General features: G+C 42.2%; 1 protein-coding gene across 4 annotated transcripts in view; it reads left to right on the top strand.

Annotated features, from left to right (window-relative positions):
• The window catches only part of Trim37 (tripartite motif containing 37), a 123,650-nt gene that overhangs the window by 82,584 nt on the left and 24,978 nt on the right, over positions 1-16,088 (top strand). For 3 of the 4 annotated variants that reach the window (XM_075991200.1, XM_075991201.1, XM_075991202.1), the window contains exons 23-24: positions 8,969-9,079; positions 10,821-10,899. In XM_075991200.1, the coding sequence (XP_075847315.1) occupies positions 8,969-9,079; positions 10,821-10,899 (190 nt within the window). Of the gene's footprint in view, positions 1-8,968; positions 9,080-10,820; positions 12,026-16,088 lie in introns of those variants that run through there. The other variant, XM_075991204.1, reaches the window with a different exon arrangement.

The raw sequence follows: 16,088 nt of genomic DNA, 5'->3' as shown, positions 1-16,088 counted from the left end.
ACATCTTGAATTTTGCAGGAAAATGGATGGAGCTGGAAAACATTGTTTTGAGTGAGGTAACCAGACCCAGAAAGACAATTATCATATGTACTCACTCATAGGTGGTTTTTAAACATAAAGCAAAGAAAGCCAGCCTACAAACCACAATCCCAGAGAACTTAGACAAAAATGCGGACACTAAGAAAGACTTACATAGATCTAATCCACATGGGAAGTAGAAAGTAGAAAAAGACAAGAAGTCCAGAGTAAATTGGGAGCATGGGGACCTTGTGGGAGGGCTGAAGGAGGGAGGGGAGCAGAGAAAAATGTAGAGCTCAATAAATATAAAAAAAAGAAAATAAATAATAAATAAAAAATAAAGTGGACAAAAATAGAAGAAAAAAAAGATAAAAACAACAATGAAAAGGAAGGAAGGGAGAAGGGGGACAGAGAACATACCTTATCAGTCAAATTATTTACAGGGCAAAAACTACAGAACTGCAGATAGTTTTCTGCTTAAAAAATGGACACCTACATGCCAATCAATGAATTTTGACTAACGACCCATAGTATTATAAGAAACATGTACCCCCTAAACAGCTGATTAGGGGATGAAGTCATTAACAGCACTTACTCCCTTTCCCGAGGACTCGAGTTTGGTTCCCGGAATAAATGTCTGGTGGCTACAACTATCTGAAACTGCAGCTTGAGGAGGTCATATGGGCTCTGCTGCCTCAAGGGACACCTACATATGCATGGCTTATGCTCATGTAGACACATACACATAAATGAAGCTAAAAATCTTTTTTTTTCTTGTTCTTTTTTTTCCGTTTATTTATTTATTAAAGATTTCTGTCTCTTCCCTGCCACCTCCTCCCATTTCCCTCCCCCTCCCCCAATCAAGTTCCCCTCCCTTGTCAGCCCATAGAGCTATCAGGGTTCCCTGCCCAGTGGGAAGTCCAAGGACCACCCACCTCCATCCAGATCTAGTAAGGTGAGCATCCAAACTGCCTAGGCTCCCACAAAGCCAGTACGTGCAGTATGATCAAAAATCCACTGCCATTGTTCTTGAGTTCTCAGTAGTCCTCATTGTCCACTATGTTCAGCAAGTCCGGTTTTATCCCAGGTTTTTTCAGACCCAGGCCAGCTGGCCTTGGTGAGTTCCCGATAGAACATCCCCATTGTCTCAGTGTGTGGGTGCACCCTCGCGGTCCTGAGTTCCATGCTCGTACTCTCTCTCCTTCTGCTCCTGATTTGGACCTTGAGATTTCTGTCTGGTGCTCCAAATTGGGTCTCTGTCTCTGTCTCCTTTCATCGCCTGCTGAAGGTTAATATTCAGGAGGATGCCTATATGTTTTTCTTTGGGTTCTCCTTATTTAGCTTCTCTAGGATCACTAATTATAGGCTCAATGTCCTTTGTTTATGGCTAGAAACCAAATATGAGTGAGCACATCTCATGATCCTCTTTTTGGGTCTGGCTTACTTCACTCAGGATAGTGTTTACTATTTCCATCCATTTGCATGCAAAAGTCAAGAAGTCCTTGTTTTTTTACTGCTGAGTAGTACTCTAATATGTATATATTCCATACTTTCTTCATCCATTCTTCCGTTGAAGGGCATCTAGGTTGTTTCCAGGTTCTGGCTATCACAAACAATGCTGCTATGAACATCGTAGAGCATATACTTTTGTTGTATGATAAGGCCTCTCTTGGGTATATTCCCAAGAGTGGTATTGCTGGGTCCAGGGGTAGGTTGATCCCGAATTTCCTGAGAAACCGCCACACTGCTTTCCAGAGTGGTTGCACAAGTTTGCATTCCCACCAGCAATGGATGAGTGTACCACTTTCTCCACAACCTCCATGCTCCCAATTTACTCAGGAGATCTTTTCTTTTTCTACTTCCCATGTAGATTAGATCCATGTATGTCTCTCTTAGGGTCCTCATTGTTGTCTAGGTTTTCTGGGATTGTGATTTGTAAGCTGGTTTTCTTTGCTTTATATCTAAAAACCACTTATGAGTGAGTACATATGATATTTGTCTTTCTGGGTCTGGGATACCTCACTCAATATGATGTTTTTAGCTCCACCCATTTTCCTGAAAAATTCAGTATGTCGTTATTTTTTTCTGCTGTGTAGTACTCCATTGTGTAAATGTGCCACGTTTTCCTCATCCATTTTTCGGTTGATGGGCATTTAAGTTGTTTCCAGGTTCTGGTTATGACAGACAATCCTTCTGTGGACATAGTTGAGCACATGTCCTTGTGGCACAATTAAGCATCCTTTGGGTGTATACCCAAAAGTGATATTATTGGGTCTTGAGGAAGGTTGTTTCCTAATTTTCTGAGAAATCTCCACACTGACATCCAAAGGAGTTGTACCAGCTTGCATTCCCACCAGCAATACAGGAGTGTTTTCTTTACCCCACAACCTCTCCAGCATAAGTTGTCATCAGTGTTTTTGATCTTGGCCATTCTTATAGGTGTAAGATGGAATCTCAGAGTTGTTTTGATTTGCATTTCTCTGTTGACTAAGGTTGTTGAAGATTTAAAAGTGTCTTTTAGCCATTTTAGATTCCTCTGTTGAGAGTTCTCTGTTTAGGTCTGTATTCCATTTTTCTATTGGATTATTTGTTCTTTTGATGACCAATTTCTTGAGTTCTTTGTATATTTTGGAGATCAGACCTCTGTCTGATGTGGGGTTAGTGAATATCTTTTCCCATTCTGTAGGCTGTCATTTTGTCTTGTTGACCATGTTTTTTGCTTTACAGAAGCTTTTCAGTTTTAGGAGGTCCGTTTATTAATTGTTTTTCTCAGTGTCTGTGCTACTGGGAAATGGTCTTCTGTGCCGGTGTCTTAAAGTGTACTTCCCACTATCTCTTCTATAAGGTTCAGTGTGGCTGACTTTATGTTGGTCTTTGATCCATTTGAACTGAGTTTTGTGCATGTTGATAGATATGGATCTGTTTTCATTCTTCTACACACATGTTATGATTACTGCGCAAGTTGGGACCTTGGTGGGTGAGGACCTTGGGCAGGAGACAAATACCCTGTGCAGATAGAGCTTGAGTGTGGAGTTTATGAAAGGGGGGGGGCAAAAACCTGCTCGCCTCTTCAGAAGAGCAGCAGGAAGAAGCGAGAGCTTACATCTTCATCCACAATCAAGAGGCAAAGATCCCACTGGGAATGGCACTTTTGAAACCCCAAAGCTTAACCCAGTGACACCTCCTCCAGCCTGCTAAAGCCCACACGTCCTCATCAGTTCCCAAACAGTTCCACCAATTAGGAACCAAGTATTCAAACAGATGAGCCTAGGGGACCATTCTGGGCTGTTTGTTTGTTTGTTTGTTGTTGTTGGGTTTTTTGTTTGTTTTTCAAGACAGGGTTTCTCTGTAGCTTTGGAGCCTGTCCTGGAACTAGCTCTTGTAGACCAGGCTGGCCTCGAACTCACAGAGATCTCCCTGCCTCTACCTCTTGAATGCTGGTATTAAAATTGCACCAGCACTGCCTGGTTTGGGGACTGAGATCTGCTAAAGCAACATAGATCTCTCATTTAGTCCAGGATACTCATACTACCCATTCCATAGGGAAAGCCTTGGCACAGCTGTTAAAAACATTGCTAGCAGATTAGCTAGCAAAAAAAAAAAAAAAAAAACCCTGCAACTTGTGATGGCTTGCTATTGCTGATCACCTTTAGGGTAATCAAGATGAACTATCAAAAAGAAAAAAGAAAAAAATCAAGCACTGGGAGGTGGGGGTACACGCCTTCAATCCCAGCACTTGGAAGCAGAGGCAAGCAAATCTCTGAGTTTGAGGCCAGCCTGGTCTACAGAGTGAATTTCAGCACAGCCAGAGCTACACAGAGAAACCCTGTCTTGAAAAACAAACAAACAAAACAAAACAAAAAACCAAAACCTCAAGCAACTGAGTCAAGCAGTAATGAAAGTAACACTCTAGAAGTTCAAGTCAGACACATATAACGGTGATAGGGTGGTTTCAGAATTTGAAAATTTAGATGTTCGGTGTGTGTTTTTTTTTTTGTAGCCCAGGCTAGCTTCCGATTTGCTATGAGATTGACTTTGAACTTTTGATCTCTCAGCTTCCCAAGTACAGGGATTACAGACATGAGTTATATGCCCATACTATGATCTGTTGAGAGTGGAACCCAGGACTTCAGCACAGCTGCGTTTTAGCAGCTGCCTTCCACTCCCCCATTTTGAGAGTGGTTTTCTGTCTGTATAGCCCAGAATGACTGTGAACTTTTAACGGTACTTTCTGCCTTCCCAGCTGCTTGATGCTAGCGTCACAGGTGTGAGTCTGTACTTGATGCTAGCATTACAGGTGTGAGCCTGTACTTGATGCTGGGATTACAGGTGTGAGCCTGTACTTTTTTTTTTTCCTATGTCATCTCTTAATTAGAAGTCTCGGTGAATTGGCTTAGCTTTTCTGAGGGTGACAGTTCAGTTGCAATTTTGGTAAGAACTCTGAATCACATCCTGGAATTCGTGGGAGGGTTGTGTATTCTCTGTGTCTCTGTCAACAAGGGAAGCTTTTCTCAAAGCAGTAAGTCCTTACTACTCAACCTCTAAGGAAAATTGCAAAGTTCAGCCACTTGGTCCCACTCCATGCAGAGGAGGGAGGACTCGCAAACAGTGTGAAGTGGTGTAGAACCACTATCCTTTAGAACAGTGGTCTTCAACCTGCGGGGCATGAACCCTGTAGGGTCACATAGCAGATACTTATAATTCATAACAGTAGCAAGATTGCTTTATAACAACAGAATGCTTCTGTGGTTGGAGTCACCACAGCATGAGGAACTATATTAAAGGGCACCAGCCGTTGAGAACCACAGCTTTAGAAGGAAGGGAGAAGGGTAGCTGTAAATTATTAGTAGATAAAAAAAATTTGCCTGCCTCTCCATGAATTTCAAGCATCTGATATTGTTAAGGTGTGTGTGTCCCCAGCCAGCTTCAGCCGGCTGACATAGATCATTTCAGAATTTGTTATAACTACAGATTTCCTTCTCATCGTAGTGTTTCTGAAACATCTTCTAGTTAATAGTGTTTCCTAAGCACCATCAGTGAGGAACAAGTACTAAAAAGTCAGGTGGAGAGCTGCAATTTTTAGAACAGCGTGTCTTTTTAGGACCCAGTTCCATGAGGAGCCACAAGGTGGGAGTGCTGCACAGATGGAGCTAGGGTCTGGTAAAATAATGTATTCTAGCTGGGCACTGTGGCTCAAGGCTGTCATCTTAGTACTTGGGAAATGAAGCAAGGGGATGACCTCAGTTTGGGGTCAGACTGAGCTGCTGTTAGCGTTAGGCCAAACTGCACTATGGAATAAAACTGTGAGCGTCTCAAAACAAACTCAAAACCAGAATACTTGTATATTCCTCTCTTAGGAGCAAAAATGTTGCATGTGTATGTGTTCTTTATGAAAAGGGCAGTAGTGACACACACCTTAATCCTAGCACTAAGGAGGCAGACGCAAGAAGGTCTCTGTGAGTTTGAGGCCAGCCTGGTCTACGTAGCAAGTTCTAGGACAGCCAGGGCTACACAGGGAAACTGTCTTGAAAACCAAAAACAGCCAGGCAATGGTGGCGCACGCCTTTAATCCCAGCACTCGCGAGGCAGAGGCAGGCGGATCTCTGTGAGTTCAAGGCCAGCCTGGTCTACAGAGCTAGTTCCAGTATAGGCTCCAAAGCTACAGAGAAACCTTGTCTCAAAAAAATAAAAACAAAACAAAACTGGGAAGTACACTTGAACGCATTGGCACAGGGAACCACTTCCTAAATAGAACCCCAGCAGCACAGACACTGAGAGAAACAATAAATGGAACCTCATGAAACTGAAAAGCTTCTGTAAAACAAAGGACACAGTCAATAAGATAAAACAACAGTCTATAGAATGGGAAAAGACCCTCACTAACTCCACATCAGACAGAGGTCTGATCTCCAAAATATACAAAGAACTCAAGAAATTGGACACCAAAAAAACACATAATCCAATTAAAAAAAATGGAAGTACATACCTAAACAGAGAACTCTCAGCAGAGGAATCTAAAATGGCTAAAAGACACTTAAGGAAATGCTCAATATCCTTAGTCATCAGAAAAATGCAAATCAAAACAACTCTGAGATTCCATCTTACACTTTTGGCCAAGATCAAAAACACTGATGACAACTTATGCTGGAGAGGTTGTGGGGAAAAGGGAACACTTCTGCATTGCTGGTGGGAATGCAAGCTGGTACAACCCCTTTGGATGTCAGTGTGGCGATTTCTCAAAAAATTAGGAAACAACCTTCCTCAAGACCCAGTAATACCACTTTTGGGTATACACCCAAAGGATGCTTAATTGTGCCACAAGGACATGTGCTCAACTATGTGTAAGCCTCTGGAGACACTACTGACTGAAACACGGCACTTAGACCTTACTTTAACAATTTTCTTCTCTTAATGAGCATGGCATAAATACAAAATTTCTTGATCTTTTTTAATTTTTAAAGTTATGCTTGTTGGAGTGTATTATGTATGAAATACCAATGGCTCCCAGGTGGCAGTTAGAGAAATCAACCTAGGGGGTCTGCTTGAGGGAGTTGGTTCTCTCCTTCCATCATCTACAGACCCTCATTATTCTTTTTTTTTTTTGGTTTTACGAGACAGGGTTTCTCTGTGGCTTTGGAGCCTGTCCTGGAACTAGCTCTGTAGACCAGGCTGGTCTCGAACTCACAGAGATCCGCCTGCCTCTGCCTCCCGAGTGCTGGGATTAAAGGCGTGCGCCACCATTGCCCGGCCTATTATTCTTATATCTATGGACAGACTTTGTTTTTGGTTTTTTGAGACGGGGTTTCTCTATGACTTTGTAGATCAGGCTAGGCTTGAACTCACAGAGATCCGCCTGCTTCTGCCTCCTGAGTGCTGGGATTAAAGGCGTGCGCCACCACCATCCAGCTTGTGTATGTGTGTGTGTGTTCTTTCAAAGAGAATTTTAATTTTGGGGGCTAGTGAGATGACCCAGCGGGTAAGGACATTTGCTGCCAAGCCTGATGACCTGAGTTTGATTCTCAGAATTCACATGCACATGTACATACACAAATACAAATACACACACAAAAAAGTGCAAGCTACACACTTCAGAAAGAAGGCTTGGAGGAATGGAGCTGGTCTGACTTGGAAGCCTGCTCCCTGAAGACTAGCTCTATCCCACCAGAAGGCGCTGCCTGGGGAGAGAAATAGTGGATAGCCCTGCCCAGCTGTAAGACCTACAAACCACAGCAGTGAGCAGGTGTAGTAGTGGCACTTAATATCTTGGGGGTAACCAACAACTGTCTGATTGGCCTTAAGACCTTCTTACTAGGGGGAATTGATGCTTGGGCCCTAGAGGCCTACTGCCACTTCCCTAACTGCATTCTCCATGCTTATCCTTACCCGAAGATTAATGTAGCTCTTTCTACCTTTACTCATCAAAGAGATGGGTGGAATTCTTAACTAGCCTTACTTATCAAAGATACTTTTTCCTGCAGCAGAGACCAGTATAGAAAGCCATGCTGGTCAAGGTGCAAAGGGCAGACTTGGGGCACAGTCCTAATTGTTAACGTGTGTAACACAAACTGAAGGCTCAGGGTATGCTACAGAAGGGACAAAATGTTCTTTGGTTTTGTGTGTGTGTGTGTGTGTGTTATTTTTCCTAGACAGAATTTCTCTGTGTTGTCTTGGCTGTCCTGGAACTCAATTATTAGACCAGGCTGACTTCGGACTCAGAGATCTGCCTGCCTTTTCTGCCTGAGTGCTTGGATTAAAGGCCTGCACTACCACTGCTTGATGGTACACAAAGTGTATTCCATATATAACAGGGAAAACATAAACAATGGAACAGTATTCAGCTTTAAAAACAAATGAAATCACATCATTTGCAGGATAGATTGAACTGGAGAGTTTTGTTTTATTAAAGTAGGCACAAAAAGAAAAAAAATAACACATTTTCTCACTTATATGTGGAAGTTAAAACGTTGATCTTGAAGTGAACAATAAAATAGTGACTACCAGCCGGGCAGTGGTGGCACACACCTTAAATCCCAACACTCGGGAGGCAGAGGCAGGTGGATCTCTGTGAGTTTGAGACCAGCCTGATCTACAAGAGCTAGTTCCAGGACAGGCTCCAAAGCCACAGAGAAACCAAATAAATAAATAAATAAAATGGTGGCTACCACAAATTGTGAGAAGGCTGAGTGGGTGAGTGGGTGTGGAGAATGAAGTGAGGATAGTTAATAGGCGTAAAGAAACAGTTGAACAGCGGGAATAACTTAGTGCTCCAAAGTTCAGTAGGATAACTGGCCAACTATGATTAATATATAATTTATAATAGCTAGTAGAAAGGATTTGTATGTTCCCCACATAGGTAAATGATAAACCGTTAAGATGGCAGATATGTCAACTATCCTGATCGTTACATATTATAAACAGGCATTTAAGTGACACACTCACCTTGTGTGTAATTACTGTGTGTGAATGAAAAATATATAATTGAGTATCTAAAGTCGAAATTGATTTTACACACACATGAAAGACACGATAGATCTGAAACCATCTATTGCTGGAGTTCTTGGGATTTTTATGCATTTCTATTGTGTATGTCTGTATTTGTGAATTTTTTGGCTGGAAACTATTAATCCTTATAATAAACCAGACCGAAAAAGTGCCTATTTTGGGGTTTTGTTGTTTTGTCTTTACAACTTGCTAAGGAAACGTTTAATGTGGAAATGTTTTCTCACTATCAGGGCACACAGTTTCAATTGAAGAGAAAAGTAAAAGTGAAAACCGCAGAGCATTGAAGCGCGTGTGGCTACTGTGTTTGTGTCTTTGGTGTGTGGGACTGCAGCGGCATAGAATCAGTCAGTAGGGGCTCAGCTCAGTCCTCGCCAGCTTTCCTTTTCCTCCTTTTCCTTTCAGGAACTGTAGATTCTTATCAGCCGTGTTCTCTTCTTCCTGCCCCCAGGAATGAGTAGCGACAGCGACATTGAATGTGACACTGAGATTGAGGAGCAGGAGGAGCACACCAGCATGGGGTCCTTCAACGACCAGTTCCTGGCCCCGCCCCCAGACGAAGGTGCAGCATGTTGTCATTTTACACAGGTTCCTAAGAGCATCGCTGCTGCTGCTCTCTCTGCCTCTGCTGCTGCTTCCGCTCACTCTGCTCTGCTGCTTTTCCTTCTTTTTAAAAACTTACTGTCATTTGTGAGAGAACGTTCTGTGGTAAACGATATGGTAAGTACTGAGGAAGTTGTCAGGTTATGTTTGGCCACTTAGCCGCTTGAGTGCCACTTCCTGCGTGGAAAAGCCTGCACCCTGGTGTTGTGTAGCTGTGGCCAAGGATACTTCAAAACAAAGACTTTTCAGCAGGGACAGTGGGCGGGCTCTAGCACCTAAATAGTTAATCTGCATCCTGTGATAGGAAGTGTTTCCCATCCTCTGCACAAGTTTTGTGTATATGGGATTTTTAGTTTTTGTTTTATATTTTCCCCCTCTCTTCAGAACTTTTTCTGTTTTCTAGCATACTGTAACTTTTAAAACCCTTTTATTTCTTATGCATGCATACAAATTCTGCAGTCAGTTTTTATTCCTTCCTATTCCCTCTAGAAAAGAATTCTTAGTAAAAAAGCTGAACAAGAGAAATCTGTATTTTTTCCTTTAAAAAAATTATTTGTGTTGGGTGATGGTGGCACACGCCTTTAATCCCAGCACTCAGAAAGCAGGGGCAGGTGGATCTCTGAGTTCAAGGCCATTCTGATCTACAGACTAGTTCTAGGACATCCCAGGCTATACAGAAAAACTCTGTCTTGAAACCCTACACCCCGCCCCCAAATTATTTGTGCCAGAAGTGGTAGTGCATGATTCTAATCCCAGCAGGGATTTAGAGGTAGGCATATCTCTTGAGTTCAAGACCAAGTCGATCTGCAGAGCAAGTTCCAAGACAACCAGGGGTATACAGAGAAAACTGATCTTTTTAAAAAGCTTTTGTGCATGTCAGCGAGTATATGGAAATCAGAAGACCACTTTCGGGGAATCAGTTCTCTCCTTCCACTTTGCTTTGTGGCAGTCTTCCTTGACTGTGCCATTACACTCTGTACTCCAGACTAGGTGGCCTCGTGAATCTGGGTGACTCTTGTTTCTGCCCCCATCTTACCATAGGAATGCTGGGATTACAGATGTGTCTCATCAAATCCATTTCTAAGGATTTAGCTAAGGTTGTCAGGATTTAACTAAGGTTGTCAGGCAAACAGCAGGAGTTTATACCCACTGAGCCATTTTCCTGGTTCTTTCTATTTTAGGACAGCTTAATTTTCTGTGTTTTGATGGGATTTCTGCTGCACAGACTGAACGTAACAGATACAGTATAAAAGGAAAGCACACTGTGAGGTACCAGGCTTAAGCTGGGGTTGCTTACTCCTAGTTGTGGTTCCCTTCTCAGTACAGTGACAAGTATTTGGTGCTTTGTACTACTGTGGCATCTTCAGTCATTCTCTCTGTTCTACAGAAGTGTCCAGGCTTGAGGCAGCTCAGTGCTGGTGGCACTGTCCTGTGATTACTATGTAGGCAGTTTATTGTGTGTGGACTCAGCTGGAGAATGCCACCACCTTTGTTCCTTGGGCAGTGTCCCAGAGGATGCAGTGGAATTGTGGCTTTCCTCTTCTAATTGTGGGTGTTCGTACATTCTCTGAAGACAGGCTTGTTCCGCACCTTACACATCTTTATCAGAAAAACTTTTGGTAAGGTCATGTAAAGACTGAGCAAAGAAAACATGACTTCTGACATTTGCTTCCCCCCCCCCCATTTAATTCTTTTCTTAGATTCACATTCCAGTTTTCCTGATGGTGAACAAATCGACCCTGAAAATCTCCACTTCAGTACTGATGAAGGTGGTGGCAGGTAATTGCCAGACATGAGAACCGAGTTACAAGCTACCTGGGCCCTGAAATTTGTTGGAAGTTGGTGCTCAAAATTGTCAGCAGTCAGATAATCAGGTTTAGTTTCATTTGTTGGTCATCTCTACCTGAAAGAGTACCTTTGAAACTGTTAGAAGGAGCACAATTCTAGTACAAAACAGTAGTAGCACATGGGAGAAGATTAAGCAGGGGAAGGGTTCCTTCTAATGTAGTGAACTAACAGTGTAGTGCTCAGTCAATTTAGCATTAGCACATTAACAAAGGCAGCTTGTCTCCAGTACTGAGAGCCAACTAAGTGCCAGAAAGCACCCAGAGGCAGTGCATGGCTCTGTGATTCGTTCAGCTCCTGTGCTCTTCTGTCTTAGGCTCGACACATGATTTAGATGGCCATATTTAAGTTTTCATTAGTTTGTAGTTTCATGAGGGCCTGTATAAGAGTGGACAGAAAAGTTGCTTATGAACAGTGGACACTTCCCCTGAGTAACTATAGCAACACTAGACTGACCCTTCTCTTTGAAATACGATGATAGCCTAAATTTTATTTATTTTTCTCACTTGTTCAAGTGCTGGCATACTGGTTAATGGTACATCTTCATTCAGTTGTGCAGCCTTTACAGGTTTCATTTACGTGAGTTAAGTCATTGTTTGGTGGAAGGTTCTGTGAACACATGTAAGGTCACTTGAAATTTTTTCATCTTTTCTGCTTCCTGAAACACTACTGTAGTGTAACTGATATTTTTAAACGATTTCCATTGGTTGGACATTGATTTCAGTGAGTGCATTTAAAGATTTATGCATATTGCAATCTTGATCAACATGAAACCGTGTGTAAGACTTTCTCTTATTCCTAATTACCCCCCAAATGATTGCCAAACTTTGCCACTATGCTTCCAAGTTGTTTGAGCTATTATATATTTGTGAAAGTTACACTTACAGTTGGCCAAGAGATTGTTGAGAAGCATGGCTTGTATGTATGCGAGAGCGCTCTCTCTTGTTTTAGTGATTCTCGTCTACTCCCCATGGCTGATGGCTTGCTGAATGCTGTGATTCATAGTTTACTTTTTTCTAAACAGCTTGCACTTTTTGTTAATAAAATTAACTTGAGAGAATATGCCTCTGCAATTTATTGACAGTGGGACCAGAAGGCCATGTTTTATTTTATTGCAGTGGCATTTTGTTAAGGGCTGGGCTTCTAGTCTAGACTTCCTTTTAAAAACCAGAAGATTTCTTCATAAGTGACAGAAGTAGAATCTATGGAAAGAATATTCTTTTTGTGTGTGTGTTTTGCAACAGTGTATCTCTGTGTAGCCATGGCTGTCCTAGAACTCACCCTATAGACTAGGCTGGCCTTGAACTCACAGAGATCCACCTGCTTCTGCTTCCAGAGTGCTGGGATTAAAGGAGTGCACCATCAGCAGAAAGGATGGTTCTTATCCTGATCCCTAGCATCCTACTTACTAAAGTATCCTCCTGGGTGGTGCTTTGCTTTTGGTATTTGATATTGCTGGGAAAGGAGCCCAAAGGTTTGGCATCTAGACAAGCACATTACCCTTGAACTGTAGTGTCAGGCATACCCAGTGTTTTGCTGGTGCCAGGAGAAACTGTGCCCCCTGGGCTGTGCTCAGAGGCGTGAGAGTAGAACGCCTTGCGCTGATGCTTGCCCTGTCCTTTTGCACCTCCAGTTCCCTGATAATCAACCTTCCCTGCCGCTCTTTAAAAAAAAAGTTTCTCTTTTTTGTTGGATGTAAATTTTATTAGTTTTTCTGTTGTACCTTTTTCATTAAGGTGTATTTGTTTTGTGTTTATGTGTATGCTCATGTGTTCGCAGGTGCACATATATGCTGAGGTCAGAGGCTGACCTCAGGAGTCATTCCTCAGGAGCCACCCACCTTCATTTTACTTGAAACCTTCCTCAAATACTTAGGTTTTTTTGTTGAGGATTCTTAAGTTTTCATTTATGTGTATGTGATTTGGGTGTCTGGCTAGGCCAGAAGGGGGCTTAAGACTTTGTTCCTGGAGTCACAGCCACTTGTGAGCTGCCTGGCACCGGTGCAGGTGTGGTGCTGGCCATGTCACTAATTTCAGTCTTTTTTTTTTTTAATTCTTGACAAGCTCTTACTATGTAGCTCTGGGTGGCCTAGAACTCACTATGTAGACCAGGCTGCCTCTGCCTCTGCATCCCAGGTGCTGGGATTAAAGGTGTGTATGTGATCCTATTGTTTCAGAATAATTTTGACAACTTGGTTGATTGAGTCCTTGTCATCTTTGAGATAGACAAGTTGTTTGTTGCCTCCTCGTGGGAAATTCAGGGAGATTATGCATTGCTCTAAATTTGGACACAATACCTTTTTCAGTTTATTTTGCTTAAGCAACACAAATAAAAAGCTGAAAGATTGTCCTATTTTGTTGTTGTTATTGTTTTTATTTTGAGATAATTTTAGATTTCTAAGAGTTAGGAAGATTGTGAGAATTCCTGTCTAACCTTGACCCGGCTATTCCTTTTGTTAGTGCCATATGTAACCATAGCAATGATCATGTAATGAATCTTGTTTGTAGTACCTTTTTTTTTTTTTTAAGACAGATCTAGGCTTGTCATAGATAACATGGATGACACTTTCTGATGCTTTTAGTCCTTCAGTCTCAGTAATACTTGGATTACAGGACTGTGCCACCATGCCTAATCAGTGCTGGGGTTTGAGCCTGGGGCTTTGTATATGCTGACAACTAAGCTGCAACTGAGCTGCATCCTTGCTGTACGTTCATCTTACTCTTGTAATGTGTTTGGTCTGAGGTAGTCTCATTGTCTGATGTGGAACTGTGTGTAGACTAGGCTAACCTCAAATTCATAGAGGTCTACTGCTCTGCCTACCAAATTTTGTCCCCATACCTGGCTCTAATATGTCCTATTATTACATTCTTTTGTGGGGGAGGTTTCGAGACAGGGTTTCTGTTTAAGGGATCTCTCTCTCTTTCTCTGTCTCTCTCTGTCTCTGTCTCTCTCTCATGTGCCAGCTTTGCAGTACTGTGTCAGGAAGGTCACCTGCTGGTACAAGAAACATTATATTTGGGACCCTCAGAACCTCCCCAATGCGTCTTCCTTTGCTGGTTCATAACTGTGCTTTCTTCAGAACGAAACAGTGATCACAGTGCCTTCCTCAGTTCTGTGCAGTTTGAGTGAGTTAACAAACCTCAGCTTACTGGTGGAAACCACCACACTTGGAGCCAGCTGGTCAAGTGTAAAGGTAGCTTGGGGGATCCTGAGCTTGAAGCTGGTCTTTGAAGCAGGTTCATCTTGTAAAAGACTGCTAAACCTGTGAGTTTGTGTAAGTTCAGGAAGTTGGTGTCACAGTTCCTTGAGCTAAGTCATGTATAAGTACATGCTAACTGTAAAGCATATAATCTTCTATGAGAGGCACTACAGTTTGACTTTCTGATCAATGTTTACAAAAGGTTAAAAAAATAAAACAAACAAAATCTCCACTTGAGAAAGCTTAAGAGCAAATGGCCAGTACCATTAACCACGCTGTAGTTTGGACTGCATAACTATCACTCTACGTGAAAACTTTTTCTCTGGCTGACACATTAGCAGGCTGAGCCCCTGTTGCTTCTCTGCCCACCCAGAACTACTGCCCAAGTAGTACAGGCAGGTGGTGTGTCGAGAGACTGCAGCGTAGGCATGCCTCCGTGAGTCGCCTCTCCTGGTGAGTCCTTAGCAACTCTGTTGGTCTCACTTGGCCCTCACGTTCCAGCTGTCACACCACTGTGGAGGCGGGGCCTTTTCAGCCTTAGTTAAAACTCTCGTGTCTCACTTGCAAAAACAATTTCTCCAAACACAGATCATTTTTGACAGCTTTCCACACTTTTTCCCCTTTTCTTAAAAAAAGGATCAGAAAAACTAGATAGAACCTGTGTGTCAGGACCTGTTTTTGCACATTAAGGTCAGGACACCTTTACCTGGAAATTCTTTGATGGGGGCATCATCCTACAACTAAGCTAAGGAATACTAAACCCAGTTGTTCAAGGAGAAACTCTTTGTTACTAAATAATATTTGAACAGTTTGAAGAATCAGAAAAGAAACTGTATTTGAAATACAAATAAAGGTTCTTCTATAAGTTTATTCTGAGGCCAAGCAAAAGTAGGCTCCTAAAGCACAAAGAAGTGTCCTTTCTTAGTTGTTCTTAAGGTAACAGGTGCAGGTCAAAGCTAATGGTGGGGGTGAGGCAGGAGATAAACTTATAATCAGCTCAATGCCTGTCTTTCCTGTGCTTAGTTCTAGCCCAGGACCAAACGTAAAGCTTTGCGTTTGAGAGAGACCCTAACCCAATTAGGTAACATTAGTAAAGTCTTTTTTTTTTTTTCTGGTTTTTCAAGACAGGGTTTCTCTGTGGCTTTGGAGCCTGTCCCAGAACTAGCTCTTGTAGACCATTCTGGCCTCGAATTCACAGAGATCCGCCTGCTTCTGCCTCCCAAGTGCTGGGATTAAAGGCGTGTGCCTCCACCGCCTGGCCTATTAAAGTCTTAATTCAAATAATTGTTATACTAATGATTCCCTTAGACTAATTATAATATATGGCATGCTGTTACTTCAGAAAGACATGTTCGTCTTAATTATCAAATTTTAGGATTTTTTTCAAACACGAATAATTATTAATAATTAATAAGATGTTCTTTATCGTTCCTGCAAAGCAAGCCCTTTCAAATACATCTTTCTTTCTTTTTTTTTTTTTAATTTTTGAGGCAGGGTTTCTCCGTAGCTTTTGGTTCCTGTCCTGGAACTAGCTCTTGTAGACCAGGCTGGCCTCAAACTCACAGAGATCTGCCTGCCTCTGCCTCCCGAGTACTGGGATTAAAGGCGTGTGCCACCACTGCCCGGCGTAAATGCATCTTTCTTTCAGAACTTTTTTTCTTTATAAAGTAATGCTATGGCCTAAATGACAAAGAGATTAGGAAATTTAAGATTGTTGTGACAGTGAAATAAGTCTTGCTGGTAAAGAGAGAGTCATCATGTGTTAATTGGGTTCATCCCTTTCAGTGGTTCTCAACCTTCCTAATGCGGTAACCCTTTAATACAGTTCCTCATGTTGTGGTACCTCAACCATAAATTACTCAGTTGCTACTTCATAACTGTAGTTTTGCTACTTTTATGAATCTTAATGTCCATATCTGTGTTT

Source organism: Microtus pennsylvanicus, chromosome 11 (genome assembly GCF_037038515.1).
Source record: "Microtus pennsylvanicus isolate mMicPen1 chromosome 11, mMicPen1.hap1, whole genome shotgun sequence".
Taxonomy (NCBI): domain Eukaryota; kingdom Metazoa; phylum Chordata; class Mammalia; order Rodentia; family Cricetidae; genus Microtus; species Microtus pennsylvanicus.
Note: the sequence above shows the minus strand (reverse complement) of the source record. Positions and strands in the feature narration are given on the sequence as shown.